At 44.4% G+C, this 17,299-nt stretch overlaps 1 protein-coding gene across 7 annotated transcripts in view; it reads right to left on the bottom strand.

Annotated features, from left to right (window-relative positions):
• Window positions 1-17,299, bottom strand: part of AXDND1 (axonemal dynein light chain domain containing 1) — a 58,975-nt gene that overhangs the window by 877 nt on the left and 40,799 nt on the right. For 5 of the 7 annotated variants that reach the window (XM_073356523.1, XM_073356525.1, XM_073356522.1 and 2 more), the window contains 7 exons: window positions 11,727-11,935; window positions 10,174-10,270; window positions 8,731-8,841; window positions 7,136-7,285; window positions 6,402-6,542; window positions 5,501-5,592; window positions 4,569-4,711 (listed from right to left, as the gene is read on the bottom strand). In XM_073356523.1, coding sequence (XP_073212624.1) covers window positions 4,569-4,711; window positions 5,501-5,592; window positions 6,402-6,542; window positions 7,136-7,285; window positions 8,731-8,841; window positions 10,174-10,270; window positions 11,727-11,935 — 943 coding nt within the window. Of the gene's footprint in view, window positions 1-4,568; window positions 4,712-5,500; window positions 5,593-6,401; window positions 6,543-7,135; window positions 7,286-8,273; window positions 8,842-10,173; window positions 10,271-11,726; window positions 11,936-17,299 lie in introns of those variants that run through there. The other 2 variants (XM_073356526.1, XR_012160321.1) reach the window with 2 other exon arrangements.

The following is a 17,299-nucleotide window of genomic DNA, read 5'->3' as shown; positions in this document are numbered from 1 at the left end:
AATACACAGTTTGCCTGTGGAACTCACTGCCACAGGATGTCAGTGAGGCCAAGAGCTTGGCAGGGTTCAAACAAGGATTAGACACTTACACTTGTCAGGAAGGAGTTAAAATTCAGCCAGCAGAAAAGACAGAAACTGTTGAGAAGCAAGGATACTGACAAGTGTAAACAATTGATAAGCTTATATGGTCAATGCCCACCCAGTAACTCAGTTCTTAGAACAGAATAAACCTTCCCTTCACAGCCCACCAGATATCTGTAAGCACTCATCCCTACTCCACCCCGCCTCCTTCCCCAGCAAGGTAGCCATAGATGCTTGATGCAATAGGATGACCTCTAGACGTATATATTGTTCCTATTTTTATCTTTGTTTAGGGTTCTCTCTTGATTTGTAACAATGTCTGTCTCCGTATGTACAGATAAATGCAAATGAATTGATAAGCGAATGTATATAACTTGCCACTATGGCACCATATTTTTGAAGCTGCTTGTCAGTCTTCCCGGTACCATGAATAAACCCCCTTCAGTATTGTCTGAGACAATCCAGCACAGACAATCCAGGAAGTTGCACAGACAATCCAGGAAGTTTTTGGAAAGTGTAGGGGACAATTTCCTGGTGCAAGTGCTGGAGGAACCAACTAGGGTTGGAGCTCTTCTTGACCTGCTGCTCACAAACCGGGAAGAATTAGTAGGGGAAGCAAAAGTGGATGGGAACCTGGGAGGCAGTGACCATGAGATGGTCGAGTTCAGGATCCTGACACAAGGAAGAAAGGAAAGCAGCAGAATACGGACCCTGGACTTCAGAAAAGCAGACTTTGACTCCCTCCAGGAACTGATGGGCAGGATCCCCTGGGAGTATAACATGAGGGGGAAAGGAGTCCAGAAGAGCTGGCTGTATTTTAAAGAATCCTTATTGTGGTTACAGGGACAAACCATCCTGATGTGTAGAAAGAATAGTAAATATGGCAGGCAACCAGCTTGGCTTAACAGTGAAATCCTTGCTGATCTTAAACACAAAAAAGAGGCTTACAAGAAGTGGAAGATTGGACAAATGACCAGGGATGAGTATATAAATATTGCTCAGGCATGTAGGAATGAAATCAGGAAGGCTAAATCACATCTGGAGTTGCAACTAGCGAGGGATGTTAAGAGTAACAAGAAGGGTTTCTTCAGGTATGTTGGCAACAAGAAGAAAGCCAAGAAAAGTGTGGGCCCCTTACTGAATGAGGGAGGCAACCTAGTGACAGAGGATGTGGAAAAAGCTAATGTACTCAATGCTTTTTTTGCCTCTGTCTTCACGAACAAGGTCAGCTCCCAGACTACTGCACTGGGCAGCACAGCATGGGGAGGAAGTGGCCAGCCCTCTGTGAAGGAAGAAGTGGTTCGGGACTATTTAGAAAAACTGGACGTGCACAAGTCCATGGGGCCGGATGCATTGCATCCGAGAGTGCTAAAGGAATTGGCAGATGTGATTGCAGAGCCATTGGCCATTATCTTTGAAAACTCATGGCAATCTGGGGAAGTCCCGGAAGACTGGAAAAAGGCTAATGTAGTGCCCATCTTTAAAAAAGGGAAGAAGGAGGATCCTGGGAACTACAGGCTGGTCAGCCTCACCTCAGTCCCAGGAAAAATCATGGAGCAGGTCCTCAAGGAATCAATTCTGAAGCACTTAGACGAGAGGAAAGTGATCAGGAACAGTCAGCATGGATTCACCAAGGGAAAGTCATGCCTGACTAATCTAATTGCCGTCTATGATGAGATAACTGGTTCTGTGGATGAAGGGAAAGCAGTGGATGTGTTACTCCTCGACTTTAGCAAAGCTTTTGACACGGTCTCCCACAGTATTTTTGTCAGCAAGTTAAAGAAGTATGGGCTGGATGGATGCATTACAAGGTGGGTAGAAAGTTGGCTAGATTGTCGGGCTCAACGGGTAGTGATCAATGGCTCCATGTCTAGTTGGCAGCCGGTATCTAGCGGAGTGCCCCAAGGGTCGGTCCTCGGGCGGGTTTTGTTCAATATCTTCATTAATGATCTGGAGGATGGTGTGGATTGCACCCTCAGCAAGTTTGCGGATGACACTAAACTGGGAAGAGTGGTAGATATGCTGGAGGGTAGGGATAGGATACAGAGGGACCTAGACAAATTGGAGGATTGGGCCAAAAGAAATCTGATGAGGTTCAACAAGGACAAGTGCAGAGTCCTGCAATTAAGACAAAATAATCCAATGCACCGCTACAGACTAGGGACCAAATGGCTAGGCAGCAGTTCTGCAGAGAAGGACCTAGGGGCGACAGTGGACGAGAAGCTGGATATGAGTCAACAGTGTGCCCTTGTTGCCAAGAAGGCCAATGGCATTTTGGGCTGTATAAGTAGGGGCATTGCCAGCAGATCGAGGGACTTGATCGTTCCCCTCTATTCGACATTGGTGAGGCCTCATCTGGAGTACTGTGTCCAGTTTTGGGACTCACACTACAAGACGGATGTGGAAAAATTGGAGAGAGTCCAGCGAAGGGCAACAAAAATGATTAGGGGACTGGAACACATGAGTTATGAGGAGAGGCTGAGGGAACTGGGATTGTTTAGTCTATGGAAGAGAAGAATGAGGGGGGATTTGATAGCTGCTTTTAACTACCTGAAAGGTGGATCCAAAGAGGATGGATCTAGACTATTCTCAGTGATAGCAGATGACAGGACAAGGAGTAATGGTCTCAAGTTGCAATGGGGGAGATTTAGGTTGGATATTAGGAAAAACTTTTTCACTAGGAGGGTGGTGAAACACTGGAATGCGTTACCTAGGGAGGTGGTGGAATCCCCTTCCTTAGAAGTTTTTAAGGTCAGGCTTGACAAAGCCCTGGCTGGGATAATTTAGTTGGGATTGGTCCTGCTCTGGGCAGGGGGTTGGACTAGATGACCTCCAGAGGTCCCTTCCAACTCTGATATTCTATGATTCTATGATTGTCTGTGCTTACCTAATTCTTGGGGGAAAGAATCTTTTTGCGTAACACACAGATAACAAAAATATCTAGAGTTACGGAGAGGAAGGATGGTCTTGTGGTTACGGCACTAGCGTGACACTTGGGAGATGTGGGTTCATATTCGCTCCTCTGTCACAGACTCCTGGTGTGAACTTGGGCAAAGTACTTACCCTCTCTGTACCTCAGTTCCCCATTTGTAAAACGAGGATAACAACACTGCCCTGCCTAACAGAGGTCTTGTGAGGGTAAACACACTCATACATTGCATGAAAGGGGCTAGATAAGTATCTTAGTATATATTAAAAATGAGCAAAATTCAAGATATAAACCACCCTGTACTGAATGGGGGTGAGGAGGGAATATTTCTGGGGGCAGGTACCCCATTGCTGCAGGGTTTCTTGTGCTTTCCTCTAAAGCAGTTGGGTCTGTGGCCACTGTCAGTGAAAGGATACTGGGCTGGACAGACCACTGCTCTCCCTAGTATGGCAGATCCTTAGTTCCTATGTTCCTCAAAGTTAGGGTTGTGCTTCTTGGACATCATACTGTGAGGGAGCCCAGAACTGAGTGGAGATGGAGAGTGAATTCTCTGTCACCCAGGAGAGGTTGGTCCTGGACAGCTCTTAAGGATAGCAACAAGGAGAGCATGAGTAAGATGTAGCCAGTCTCCACATTCATGTCTGTACAATGCACCGGAAACAAACTTTTTAAAATGCTAGGCTTGGTCTACACTACAGTGTTAGGTCCACATATGTTGACCTAACTTATGTTGACCTAACTATGTCAGTGTCTACACTACAGCCTTGCTCCCGCCAATGTGAGGGCCTTACTATACCGACATAATACCTCCACCTCCATGAGAGGCTTAGGACTTATGGACTCTCTGTAGACACTGTGTTACTTACATGGGCTGTTGGGTAAAATTCTTGTCAATTTCATGGCTCAGTGCTAGAGCTGTGAAATTGACAAGAAAGACTAGTAGGTTCCCTCCTGTGAACCCTGCACCTGGCTCACAGCCACCCCCCAGGCTCCTGGCTACCCACTCCCAGCGGGCTGCTGCCTGCACTCCCCTCTCCCCATTGGGAGCCCTGCTTCCCCCCAGGCTCCCAGCTTCCAGCAAATACATATACATATGCTGTGTATTTATACCTGCCTACTGTATTTTCCACTCCATGCATCTGATGAAGTGGGTTTTAGCCCACGAAAGCTTATGCCCAAATAAATTTGTTAATCTCTAAGGTGCCACAAGGACTCCTCGTTGTTTTTGCTGATACAGACTAACACAGCTACCACTCTGAAACCTGTTACCATGCAAGGCACTAATTCTCTAGTGTAGGCAACCCCCTAGAAACAGAAAGAATCTGATGTATTAAGCATTCTTACCAACTTTCTTTCAAAAACGCTCAGAATGCAGTGGTTCTACTGTTTCTGCTATAAAATAATCTCCCAAGGGAGGTGGTTGATACGTCATCTCTTGGCAAAATTAGTCTAGACAACAAACCAGTATATGTCCAAGAGGGAATGGTTCTGCACTGGCCATGAAATGGACTAAGGGACCTAGCAGATTTTTTCTATCTCAGAATTCTGATTAGCTCACCTGGTTTTGGTGCTACTTCCTGGGCTTTGAGTGCTTTTTCCAGCTGTTTCTCTAGATCCTGGATTCTCCCCAGAGCTTCTTCCATTTGCTCATCCAGGCTTTCTGATCTCTCCTCTGCATTCTGAGCACGGATCTCGGCTTCTCTGAAATACAGAAGCCAGGAAGGCACTGAAACCTGGAGCCTAAGAGATTATTGGCAAGATACTCAACAGACAGGCTAAGAAAACTGAGATTTTCAGTATAACGGATTGGCTCTACAAAAAACAACTCACTAATATAAATGTGTGGCATTATTAAAAAGATCTAAACCAAATAGTGACTCCATGGCCCCAGCTATATGGTCCATGTGCATCAATCACATTTTCAATTAATTTTAAAACTCAATTTCTCTGAACAAAGGGTCAGATGAAATTCAATAAGGACAAATGCAAAGTACTACACTTAGGAACAAATAATCCATTGCACAAATACAAAATAGGAAACTACTTTCTAGGAAGGAGTACTGCAGAAAAGGATCTGGGGGTTATAGTGGATCACAAACTGACTATGAGTCAACAATGTAATACTGTTGCAAAAACAAAAAAAAGCAAACATCACCCTGAAATGTTAGTAGGATCATAGTAAGCAAGACACAAGAAGTAATTCTTCCACTCTATTCAGCCTAGATAAGACCTCAGCTAGAGTATTGGGTCCAATTCTGGGCACCACACTTTGGGAAAGATGTGGACAAACTGGAGAAAGTCCAGAGGAGGCAAAAAAAAAATGATTAAAGGTCTAGAAAAGATGACTTTCCGAGGAAAGCTTGAAAAAAATGGGGTTGTTTAGTTTGGAGAAGAAAGACTAAGGGGGGTCATAACAGTCTTAAAGTACATTAAAGGTTGTTATAAAGAGGAGGATGATAGGTCTTCTCAACCAGGTGATCCAGTACTCACAGGAGCTGCTCTTGCAGACATTCTAGTGAAGCCAAGGTCTCAAACTCCTTTTGAGAATACGGGGTTGTTGACTTGCTGGCAGTCATCTCTCTCTAGGGGGAGAAGAGGAAACACCTTCTGTTTGGGAGTATGAGGAGAGGGGAGAAACCGACAGAGCTATGCTTCATCCACAGCATGTGCCTTGTCCAGTTGGGTGCTGGTCTGTCACTACTTAATCTCAGAGCGGACAAGCAACAAAGAGGGCAGATCACTACATCAAGGCTCCAGTTCAGCACAGGCTTCACTTTAGGGATGTGATCAGTCCCATCAACTTCAACTGGATCTTCTCACATGCTCAGAGTTAGCGCTTTGCTGAATCAGGGCCTGAGTGGACTCAGTGGGTAATTGTCTTGGATTGCCAAAACCTTCAATACACACCCAGATGTCATGTAGCCTGTCAGGTTATGGCAGTTTGTGAGGGTGATGTCCTGACTGGAAAACCCTGATGGTCAGGATCAGAATGAAAGGAGGTCAAAAGTGTGAGAAGGGACAGATAGCTCCTTTAATTGGCTGAGCTTGAGAAGGCCTTACACTCAGTGGCATTTGTCTGTCTGTAATGCGATAACTTTTGAACACTGTATATAATAAATTCCAAAATTTCAGGGAGCATTATAGTCATTGATAGCCAGGATCCTATTGATTTTGTGGAAAATCAGAAAACTGGAAAGGGAGAAAAGAGGGGAGAAATGGGGCCCCCGCCACCTGATTAGCACAGCCACTGCATCTCAGATTTTTTTGAAAATGCCACTAGGAACTTATCTGCATCTTTAGGCACCAAAATACCTTTAAAAATCTGGTCCCAGAGCTCAAGCTACAGCCCAGGTGAAAAGGAAAGAATAATTTGTATGATGGAGATTCCTACCCCAGAGACCGACACCGCTGTTGACTTGAGGGATTTCAAATGGATGTTGGAGTCATATCCTATGTACCTGACGGTGTCCTCAGTTACCTCACTGCTTACAGTCAGGGCCTCACTGCTGACATCTGGCGCAGGTAGTTCCTGCTAAAGGAAAGGTGAAAGATGAGTTAGTGCAATGGCTCCTGGCACAACATAGGCTTTGAGGCCTACATGTCACGTCATATGCAAATGGCAAGAAGCAAAGAAAGGCTCCACTGGAAAGCAGTAAATCTTGCACCAACCACGGCTACAGCGCTCACTTGTAAAATGGAGATTTTTACCACGGGTAGTGGGTGGAGCCCCCCGACTCCACCCCTTACGCCCACACCCTCTCCACGGCCAGAGCCCCAGACCCCCTCCCCCTGAGGCTGGAGCCATAAACCCCCCCGGCCGCAGGAACCATGGGCTGGCCGAAGCCCTGAGCGCCCCTCCTCGGCTGGAGGAGCCCTGGGCTGGCCGAAGCCGCGCCGTGCCTCCCCTCCCTGGACCCAACCCACCCAGGGGAAAAACGTCTGTTAGAAGATGCTTTTGATATGCTCCATGCAGGCTGAGGCATCACTGAGTGCCTCCTCAGCCACCCTGGAACCTGCATGGGGCATAATAAAGCAAAAACTTTGCCGCCAAACCCCACGGCCACGGCAATGCCGGGGGAGGCAGAGCCACCCTTGCCTATTATACCCGCCGACCATGATTTTCACCTTTTCCCCTAACACTTTTTCCCCTTTCACAGATTTCTTATCAACATCAACATCTTCAGTTTTGCCTTTCCCAAGTTCAGAAGAAGTCTCAGAAATTTCTTCAGGTAAAGAAGAATCCACATGAATTGAGTGCGTCTGTGGCTGGGTCTCCTGGAAAGCAATGCAAGGGACTATTCAGTAGCACTCTCATCTGGGATTCTGTCCCTCCATATAACATAGGCTGGCTTCAAATCTATTTAAATCACAAGCTACGTGATGTTGTTGTCTCCTCTAAATCCTTACTGGACCCTGATGAACATTACAAATCACAACATAGTTTGGCAAAATTGGTTCAGAACCAGTCAAGGAACAGGGTCGCAGGGTGACTGCAGAGCAGCCAGTGCACATGCTGAATCATAGACTTTAAGGTCAGAAGGAACCATTATGATCATCTAGTCTGACCTCCTGCACAACGCAGGCCACAGAATCTCACCCACCCACTCCTTTAACAAACTTAACCTATGTCTGAGCTATTGAAGTCCTCAAATCATGGTTTAAAGACTTCAAGGAGCAGAAAATCCTCCAGCAAGTGACCCGTGCCCCATGCTACAGAGGAAGGTGAAAAACCTCCAGGGCCTCTGCCAATCTGCCCTGGAGGAAAATTCCTTCCCGAACCCAAATATGGTGATCAGCTAAACCCTGAGCATGTGGGCAAGACTCACCAGCCAGACACCCAGGAAAGAATTCTCTGTAGTAACTCAGATCCCACCCCATCTAACATCCCATCACAGGCCATTGGGCATATCTACCGCTAATAGTTGAAGATCAGTTAATTGCCAAAATTAGACTATCCCATCATACCATCCCTTCCATAAACTTATCAAGCTTAGTCTTGAAGCTAGACATGTCTTTTGCCCCCACTGCTTCCCTTGGAAGGCTGTTCCAGAACTTCACTCCTCTGATGGTTAGAAACCTTCATCTAATTTCAAGTCTAAACTTCCTGAATGTGGGAAATCTCAAACAATATCTATCCACATGGGGTCAAATCAGACCTGAGGTAAGCAGATGAAACTCTATTCAAATCAATGGAGTTGAACCCACTTCCATCACATTTGAATAAAGCCTATTATGTCTGAAATTAGATCAATGTCAGACTTACCATCTAGAAGATGTGAATCAAATCAAATTCTCACAGGCAACCTCCATCTGTCCAGCCACATACGGAATGAAGCTAGAAGCTCCCATACCATCATGAACTCCTGTGCAATCCAAACCCCAGGATTCCATCAATTTGCAATCTCTTGGGAGAAGCAGAATTTACCAGGCAACATCACAGGGCCAATCTTCAGCTGGTGTCAACTGTCACAGCTCCACTGAAGCTATGACAATTGACATTAGCTGAAGGTCTGCCCCCATAGGAAGCATTTTAGGTGTAACAAACTCCATCATCATGAATCCTAATAATCCTCCAATGTGGAGTCTTGAGTGCAAAGGGCTCTATACGCTGAACCCTCCTGGAAACTGAACCATAGTTTCTTCAGTTGGGAAAGCCTTTCAAGCAGCTCCCCAGCCAAACAGGTTCTACTTTCGCTGGCAAATGCTAAGTCTTTATGTACCTGAGGCCCAAACAGTTTCCTCTGCTCTTCTAAACTCAGTAAGGAGACTGGAGAGCCTTTGAATTCAGAAAGCAGGAGATTGCAGGTATTAATCCAATCAAGGCACTCGGTCTGGGATGAAGTAACAGAAGAGACAAATTACCAAGAGGGAGAGAAGAATTGATATTTCATTCACTCCTGTGATTAAATAACTCCATCGTTCTACCTATGGTATTTATATGGCCCCATCTATCCTCATCCTACAAAGGAAAAGGAACATTCACTCCTCCTAAGCATTCAAATAATGGAGCCTTTCATGGGCTAATCACCTATTCCATACAATATATTTAACAAGCTGCCAACAGTGTAGTGGCAGTACATTGCCCTGAAAGCTCGGGGCAGGGATCAGAGTTCAGGCCCCAAGCTTGGTTTTTTACCCCATAAGCCAGCACAGACCAGAAGTGCTGGGGAGGAGCATTCTCAACCCCTGCAGGAAGCATTTCCTCACACCACTCTGCGACAACGCCATCTGTTTGATGCTTAGAGCAATGCTAGGCTTCAGAGGAACACATGCCCAGTATTCCTTAAAGGCAGATTGGAATCAGCCCAACACAAGCTGGCCTTTGAAGGTATTGGGAATTAAAGGAGGGAGGAATGGAGATATGCACCTTCCCTGGCTCCTCTAAGATAAAATCCTGCAGTTAACTTGTTATCTGCAGAATAGCTTTACATAGATATGTAGAGTAAGGAGACATGAGGACTAGATAAGGAAGTCGGCCCAGTGCTGAATGGAGTACTGTTCCCGGTATATCCATGGGTCTCTCTCCTTAAGCTCAGCAAAGCCCTGGATATAACTACCTAGCCCAAATGCCTGACAAACCTTAAACTAGATTTGAGTCTATTGCAATTCTTATACGAATTAGATCCTACAGAAAAGTCCCGAGACATGTACGCTGGAACAGTGTAAGGACGGAATTAAGGCTGAACATGGAAACTCTATTCAAACTCTATTCAAACTATTCAGAGTCCTCCAGATGTCTCAAAACTGTTCAGCTTTTGAAGTGCTCTCTGGGGTGCTGGGGTCAGTACAAAACTGCTGGGGGGAATCCATGAGTGGAGGTAGAGTTTGACTGGAGGAAGTGTTGAGGGATTCTTTGGAGCTTTGGGGTCTCTAACCAGGGTCTGTATCATCCAATCAATGTGATTATGTTTTAATTCACTACTGACCATTGGTGAACCAGAAAGGCTGACTATATTGCTGCAAGAAAGAAATATTTGGTGGTGGCTTGTGGCTTTCTACGCTTGGGTCTAAGAGGAAGCAAAAATGTTCTGTCTGTTCAAATTCCTTCCTGACTCCCTTGTGTGTGTTAGCTTTCTGCCTGTTCTTCCTCTTACCCTTTTGCAAACAAACCCAGGCTGATCTGGACCATACTGTGGACAGACAGGTGCACTGGCAGCTATTACCTTGATTTTCTCCAGCTCCCGCAGCTCATAATTGTGGTCTGAATCCAATTCAGCTTGTTTCTTCCGAATCGTAACATCTACTAACTCCTTGCAGCAGCTGAAGAGACACAGAATGTCACCCACCCTCCAAGCAATGCCCTCAAACACCTGTTTCCCCTTGGTCAGAATTGTGCAGGATCCTGTTGTTGCAACAAGACACACTGTGATCACACATAGCAGGGCTTTTAAAGCAACACCATGTACAGACAAGAGCAGTCCATTCCTTTGGGTGTGTTTATTAAGTGATGTATTTGTCAGGTTTCCAATACACCTTCGAGAAGGGGCTGTGGGAGGATGGAGGCCTATAAAACTGTGCTTAATCTCCCCAGTATTACAGGAGAGCTGTGACATAGTAGCAAACTATTGAGAGAGAATGTTTAAGTTACTTGACCAGCCAAGTTCTTGCTCTGCTATTACTCCCAGCAGTTCCATTTGAATTAAGAGCTTCCTCCCTCACAGACCAGCTTCTCCCTGGCCCAGTAGTGAAGTCATAGTCCCGCATTTGTAACATCACAATGCAGACGCTGTCAGAAATTCAGCACTGTGCTGGAACACGAAGCAGGTGCTAGAGGCATTTCTTGCCAACCTGTCATATCAGCGATACCCTGTAGGGCACCCCTTCCTTCAGGTTCCATAGAGTGGGAGAGAAGCAGCTTCCTCCAGGATTCTGGAGAGAGCCAAAGAAGGAGCCCACTTTGAAACCCACCCCCCAGCCTGGGTATTAGCAGGAGATAGCCAAGCAGAACCAAAACTGGGAGTCTGTCCCCGCAGAGGAGGAGCATCAGCATATGAGTATGTCTCTCTCCCCTCACTCTTTTCTTGGGTCTCTCTTTCCTCCTTTTCACTTCTCATTTCTCCACTAAGTCAGCCAGCAAGTCTCTCCAAAGAAGCCCCTGTCCCCCTGGTCACTCTCTTTCACCCTTCCGCCAGTATCCCACTCTCCTTGTCTCCTGTCCAATTTGCCCCTTTCCCAGATTCCATCTCCTTCTGGTGCTGAATGGGGACTGTTACCACACAGCATTGCTGGCACTACAGACAGTGGAATCCCAGAGGATTCGGCTTTTGTCCATTTTCCTTTACAAAACATGCACCATGTTAGAGCACGATTCTGTAGATGCCAACACTATAGCCAGGAGACCCGCTGCTTGCTTTATGAACTCAGAGTCCTCCAGGACAGGCCATAAACCCCCATCATTTTCCTCAGCACAACGTTTACCACGTGGATCTCTGATATGTCTAAGAGATCTGAACAATGCTCATAGCTAGTCAAGCCCTCAGTGATTACATAGCTGTGGGTGCTGAACAACACAAGTCATTCCAGCTAATGTTATCATTAACTTATGCTTGAAATATTTCCTTCTGAGTGCCACACAGTATTAAAGTTGCATTTTTATGATCCCACCCACTTTTGGGGAATCATACCTCCCTTCAGGGGGCTTTCCCATCATACTATGGGATTTTCCCATTAGAAAAAAATCCTATAGGCAGGTGAGGTCCCAAGGCTTTATTAATACCTCATTACGTAACTGGAGAATTTGCTCAGTTTGGGAACCAGGTTCATAGCTTCTTCCTCTAGTTTATAGCCACGTAGCTTCTTGAGCTCTTGATCCTTAGCAGCTTCTGACTCATTCTCTATGAGACCCTTATTGGAGGGGTGGTCAGGTACCATCAAAGTCAACAAATTCACTATCCACATGGTCAGGGCTTTGTGGAGATCAATCATCTGCATAGAAGTTCAAACTAAAGGATTAAACTGTAGCAAGAATCTGGAATGGTAAGAGGGTGTCTGATTTGCAAAGTATCCTGATGTTAGTGGCAAAGTCCGAATGTGCAGGTAAATATCCTGACACTCACTATACTTGTAAACTGCCCCTCTAAGATAGTTTTCATCCCATGTTAACATCTTTTCTGTCAGCCACATCTTCTCTATCAGCCACATAGCAGTATGACACTTCCAGGAACCAGGAGTATCCCACAATTCTATGGGGGGCACTGATGCGGCATTTCAAAAATAACTTTGTGGCAGCTGACAAACAGGATTCTAGGGTGAATCCAAGATCCAACAGGATCAAGCAGCTATCTGAGTTGGAAATGGGAAAGTCACTCTGGAGGAGACACCAGATGAGACTGGAGATCAAGAAAAGATAGCTGCAATCAGGAGCTTATTTCCAAAGGATTCTGGGGAGACTGGAGTTAAGGTTTTCACACCCTTCACCCTGTTATTTTCTCATTTATTTTCTCTAGGAACTATTTCTCATAGTGGAAGGATACATTACAGAAAAAGCCATATATTTAAACAGAAAATGTAAAATTAAATGATCCATACTCTTGATACAGCAATAAGCCACTGCAGGGAGGGCAGTGGTAGGCTACTGGGGCACTTCTCCAGTGGCTGAACCACACACATGCATACTCTTCCCTGCCTTACTTCTATAATAATCTGTACAGTATGGGGTCCCAAAGATTTTCAAAACATAGGCCACATCTTCATAGAGAGATTGTCTCATGGATCAGCTTTGTTATTGTAGCCCACTGTTGTATGTTACAGGTCCCTGCCTGTGCCAAAGCGCAGAGGACAGGTATATGTTATAGCCCGCTACACCCTGGCCCTTTAGCTCAAGTTGTAGCAGCTTATGCTTTTAGCTCTGGAAGTCTCAAATTCAATCCCTGCTGAGTCAGCTGTCATGATGAACTTCCTTTCCTGTGAAAATAAAATAACATCCCTGTGCCAGCTACAGCAATTGCCTAAAATGAACAGCATTTAATGTTGGTTTAACTATCTTTGAGTGCAGTTTAACACAAGGAAACAAAGCCCATGAGACAGCCAGTTAAGTCCAAAGCAGACTGCAAAGGGATTTCACAAAACTGGGTGACTGGGCAACAAAATGGCAGATGAAATTCAATGTTGATAAATGCAAACTAATTCACATTGGAAAATATAATCTCAAATATACATATAAAATGATGGGATGTAAATTAGTTGTTACCACTCAAGAAAAAGATCTTGGAGTCATTGTGGATAGTTCTCTGAAAACATCCGCTCAGTGTGCAGTGGCAGTGAAAAAAGTTAGCAATGTTAGGAACCATTAGGAAAGGGATAGATAATACGACAGAAAATATCATAATGCCACTATATAAATCCATGGTACACCCACATCTTCAATACCCCATGCAGTTCTGGTCACCACATCTCAAAAAAGATACATTAGAATTGAAAAAAGTACAGAAAAGGACCACAAAAATAATTAAGAGTACGGATCAGCTTCCATATGAGGAGAGATTAAAAAGACTGGGATTGTTCATTTTAGAAAAGAGACGATATGACAGAGGTCTATAAAATCATGAATGGTGTGGAGAAAGTGAGTAAGGACATGTTATTTACTCCTTCATATAACACAAGAACTTAGAGTCACCCAATGAAATTTATAGACAACAGGTTTAGCACAAATATAAGGAAGTATTTCTTCACACAAAGCATAGTCAGTCTGTGGAACTCTTTGCCAGGGGAACTATAACTGGATTCAAAAAAGAATTAGATAAGTTCACAGATGATAAGTCCATCAATGGCTATTAGCCAAGATGGTCAGGGATGCAACCGCATGCTCTGGGTGTCCCTACCCTCTGACGCCCAGAGGCTGGGAGTGGATGACCAGAGATGGATCACTCAAAGATGGCCTGCTCTGTTCATTCCCTCTGAAGCATCTGGCATTTGCCACTGTCATAAGATAGGATATTGGGACAAGATGGACCATTGATCTGACCCCATAGGCACATTTTTATGTTCACTGTGTAAGTAGCCAGCTGTCCATGGAACATTAAAGAATCCTCAGAGTGGAAGTTCAAACATAACAAAGAGAGGGTTGAGTTAACATGAAATTGGAATTGGTGAATGTATATAAAATGCATTGAGTGGGGAGCTGCTCTATAATTCTATACTGGCCCAGAATCCAAATCTTGGTACTTGAAGCTACTATATGGGACATCAGGTCCAATTCTGACATCTAGTTGCACTTTTCCTGGACCACTAAGGGATAGGAGTCCTGAGAAGACAGCATCTTACAACTGGAGCCATTGGAAATACATGCAGTAGAAATTTCATGCTCAGATTAGGGCCCCTCACTGAAGTGTGCTTGAATTTACAATGGCTGCAAAGAACCATCACATGCTGCTATGGCAGCTGGGGAACATCTGGGAGTGTAAGAGACCCCAGCCACACCCACTACACCAGTAGCAGTGAAGAAGGGTTATGCAGGAGCCACTCTGGCAGCTCAGTGGCACTTGAAGTTCCCCCCGCAGCTGATGGAATCCTCCAGGCTCTTTGTCTGCTGGGTTTAAGTCTGCTTGGTGCCACCAAAGAAGCAGAAAATAGCCCCAGTGGATCAGAGAATCAGGGTCCATGCTTCATTTCTCTGAACCCAGTGCTAATTCTGCTTCCTCCTTTTCACCAGCCTGAGGAAACAAGGAAGAAAGAAGGCAGAAAAGGAAAGAGAACAAGAACGATGAGTAAGGACATCAAAGAAAGCCAAAGCCAAAGAAGGATAATAGACTTCCAGAGCCATACAGCTGCAGATCCCAGGACCCTGGGGTGAGGCCCCCAGCAGCAGCCCTACTGACTGGGTTTGGACTCTGCCTCATGAAAATCAGTAAGGATCACATTTAAATTATTTCACTGCTTGCCATTTTAGGAGAAACGTCCAGCTAGTTCATTTTACCCAGCCTGGTTAGATTCATTTGAAGGAATACTCTACAGGTGGGGAAGGTTGAAAGTTTTAAAGATGCAAATAACTGAATGCTGTATCTAGTATCTGATTGTTTTGTGGTGTCAACTCAGGAATCTGGGAGAGAAGGCAAGAAAAAAGCTATAGGACACTGGAAGATTTCTGGAGAGAGAGAGAAGGGGGTGGGAAGATCTGACAGGTCTCATGGAGTGAATGAAAATTCTCAAGGTGGTGTGTGGGTGGGATTTAATATAAAGACTGGGTTAAATACCCATTTTTGCCTAAAGCTACCCAATATAGTTATTAATACATTTACTAAACCACTTTGTTAGCCAACACATATAATTATACAGCCACACATCATATTAATAAGTATTATGCGCACTGTATTAATATTGTATACATTATATTAAATAGGAATGTTGGGTAGTTATGCTAAATAACTTGTATTCTGTTCACTTATGTCAAGATATATATGTGACGTTACACCTCGTATTCTTTATGGAAATATGGTTATAATATGAATATAGTATAACTAAGACATACATTATGCAAGATGCTCATGTAAGGTATCACTGGAAAGGTTATGATTTACTGAGGGTGTTTATCCAATTTGTATGCATGTATCATTTTTGTATCTGAAGCTGGGAATATTGACCATGTCTCTGTATTTCAAATGTGCTATGTTGGATGAGGCCAGTCAATGTTAGTGGCTTATTGAAAAATGCACACAAGCATAAGGATTACACCAGGAACCGTGTGCAATATTTCAGAGATAGCTCTACACAATGGGAACTGCTTGACTCAGGTCAGATAGCTCTATACAGTAGGAACTGTTTGATCCAAGTCGCAGTAAAAAAGCTTTCCAGCAAGTGGGGGGAAGATTCATAGATATTCAGGTCAGAAGGGACCATTATGATCATCTAGTCCGACCTCCTGCACAACGCAGGCCACAGAATTTCACCCACCACTCCTGCAAAAAACCTCTCACCTATGTCTGTGCTATTGAAGTCCTCAAATCGTGGTTTAAAGACTTCAAGGAGCAGAGAATCCTCCAGCAAGTGACCCACGGCCCATGCTACAGAGGAAGGCGAAAAACCTCCAGGGCCTCTTCCAATCTGCACTGGAGGAAAATTGCCATATTTGGGGTCGGGAAGGAATCAGCTAAACCCTGAGCATATGGGCAAGATTCAGCAGCCAGATACTACAGAAAATTATTCCAGGTGAGGTCTTACTAGTGCCTTGTATAACGGTACTAAAACCTCCTTATCCCTACTGGAAATACCTCTCCTGATGCATCCCAAGATCGCATTAGCATATCACATTGGCAGCTCATACTCATCCTACGATCAATCAATACTCCAAGGTCCTTCTCTTCCTCCGTTACTTCTAATTGATGCGTCCCCAGCTTATAACTAAAATTCTTGTTATTAATCCCTAAATGCATGACCTTACACTTCTCACTATTAAATTTCATCCTATTACTATTACTCCAGTTTACAAGGTCATCCAGATCCTCCTGTAGGATATCCCTGTCCTTCTCTAAATTGGCAATACCTCCCAGCTTTGTATCATCCGCAAACTTTATTAGCACACTCCCACTTTTTGTGCCGAGGTCAGTAATAAAAAGATTAAATAAGATTGGTCCCAAAACCGATCCTTGAGGAACTCCCTCCAGCCTGACAGTTCACCTTTCAGTAGGACCCGTTGTAGTCTCCCCTTTAACCAATTCCTTATCCACCTTTCAATTTTCCTATTGATCCCCATCTTACCCAATTTAACTAATAATTCCCCATGTGGCACGGTATCAAACGCCTTACTGAAATCTAGGTAAATGAGATCCACTGCGTTTCCTTTGTCTAAAAAATCTGTTACTTTCTCAAAGAAGGAGATCAGGTTGGTTTGGCACGATCTACCTCTTGTAAAACCATGTTGTATTTTGTCCCATTTACCATTGACTTCAATGTCCTTAACTACCTTCTCCTTCAAAATTTTTTCCAAGACCTTGCATACTACAGATGTCAAACTAACAGTCCTATAGTTACCCGGATCACTTTTTTTCCCTTTCTTAAAAATAGGAACTATGTTAGCAATTCTCCAATCATACAGTACAACCCCTGAGTTTACAGATTCATTAAAAATTCTTGCTAATGGGCTTGCAATTTCATGTGCCAATTCCTTTAATACTCTTGGATCAAGATTATCTGGCCCCCCTGATTTAGTCCCATTAAGCTGTTTGAGTTTCTCTTTTACCTCAGATATGGTAATATCTACCTCCATATCCTCATTCCCATTTGTCATGCTACCATTATCCCTAAGATCCTCTTTAGTCTTATTAAAGACTGAGGCAAAGTATTTGTTTAGATATT

This window comes from Lepidochelys kempii, chromosome 8 (genome assembly GCF_965140265.1).
Source record: "Lepidochelys kempii isolate rLepKem1 chromosome 8, rLepKem1.hap2, whole genome shotgun sequence".
NCBI classification, from domain to species: Eukaryota; Metazoa; Chordata; order Testudines; family Cheloniidae; genus Lepidochelys; species Lepidochelys kempii.
The sequence above is the reverse complement of the archived record's forward strand: the minus strand, read 5'-3'. Positions and strand labels throughout refer to the sequence as shown.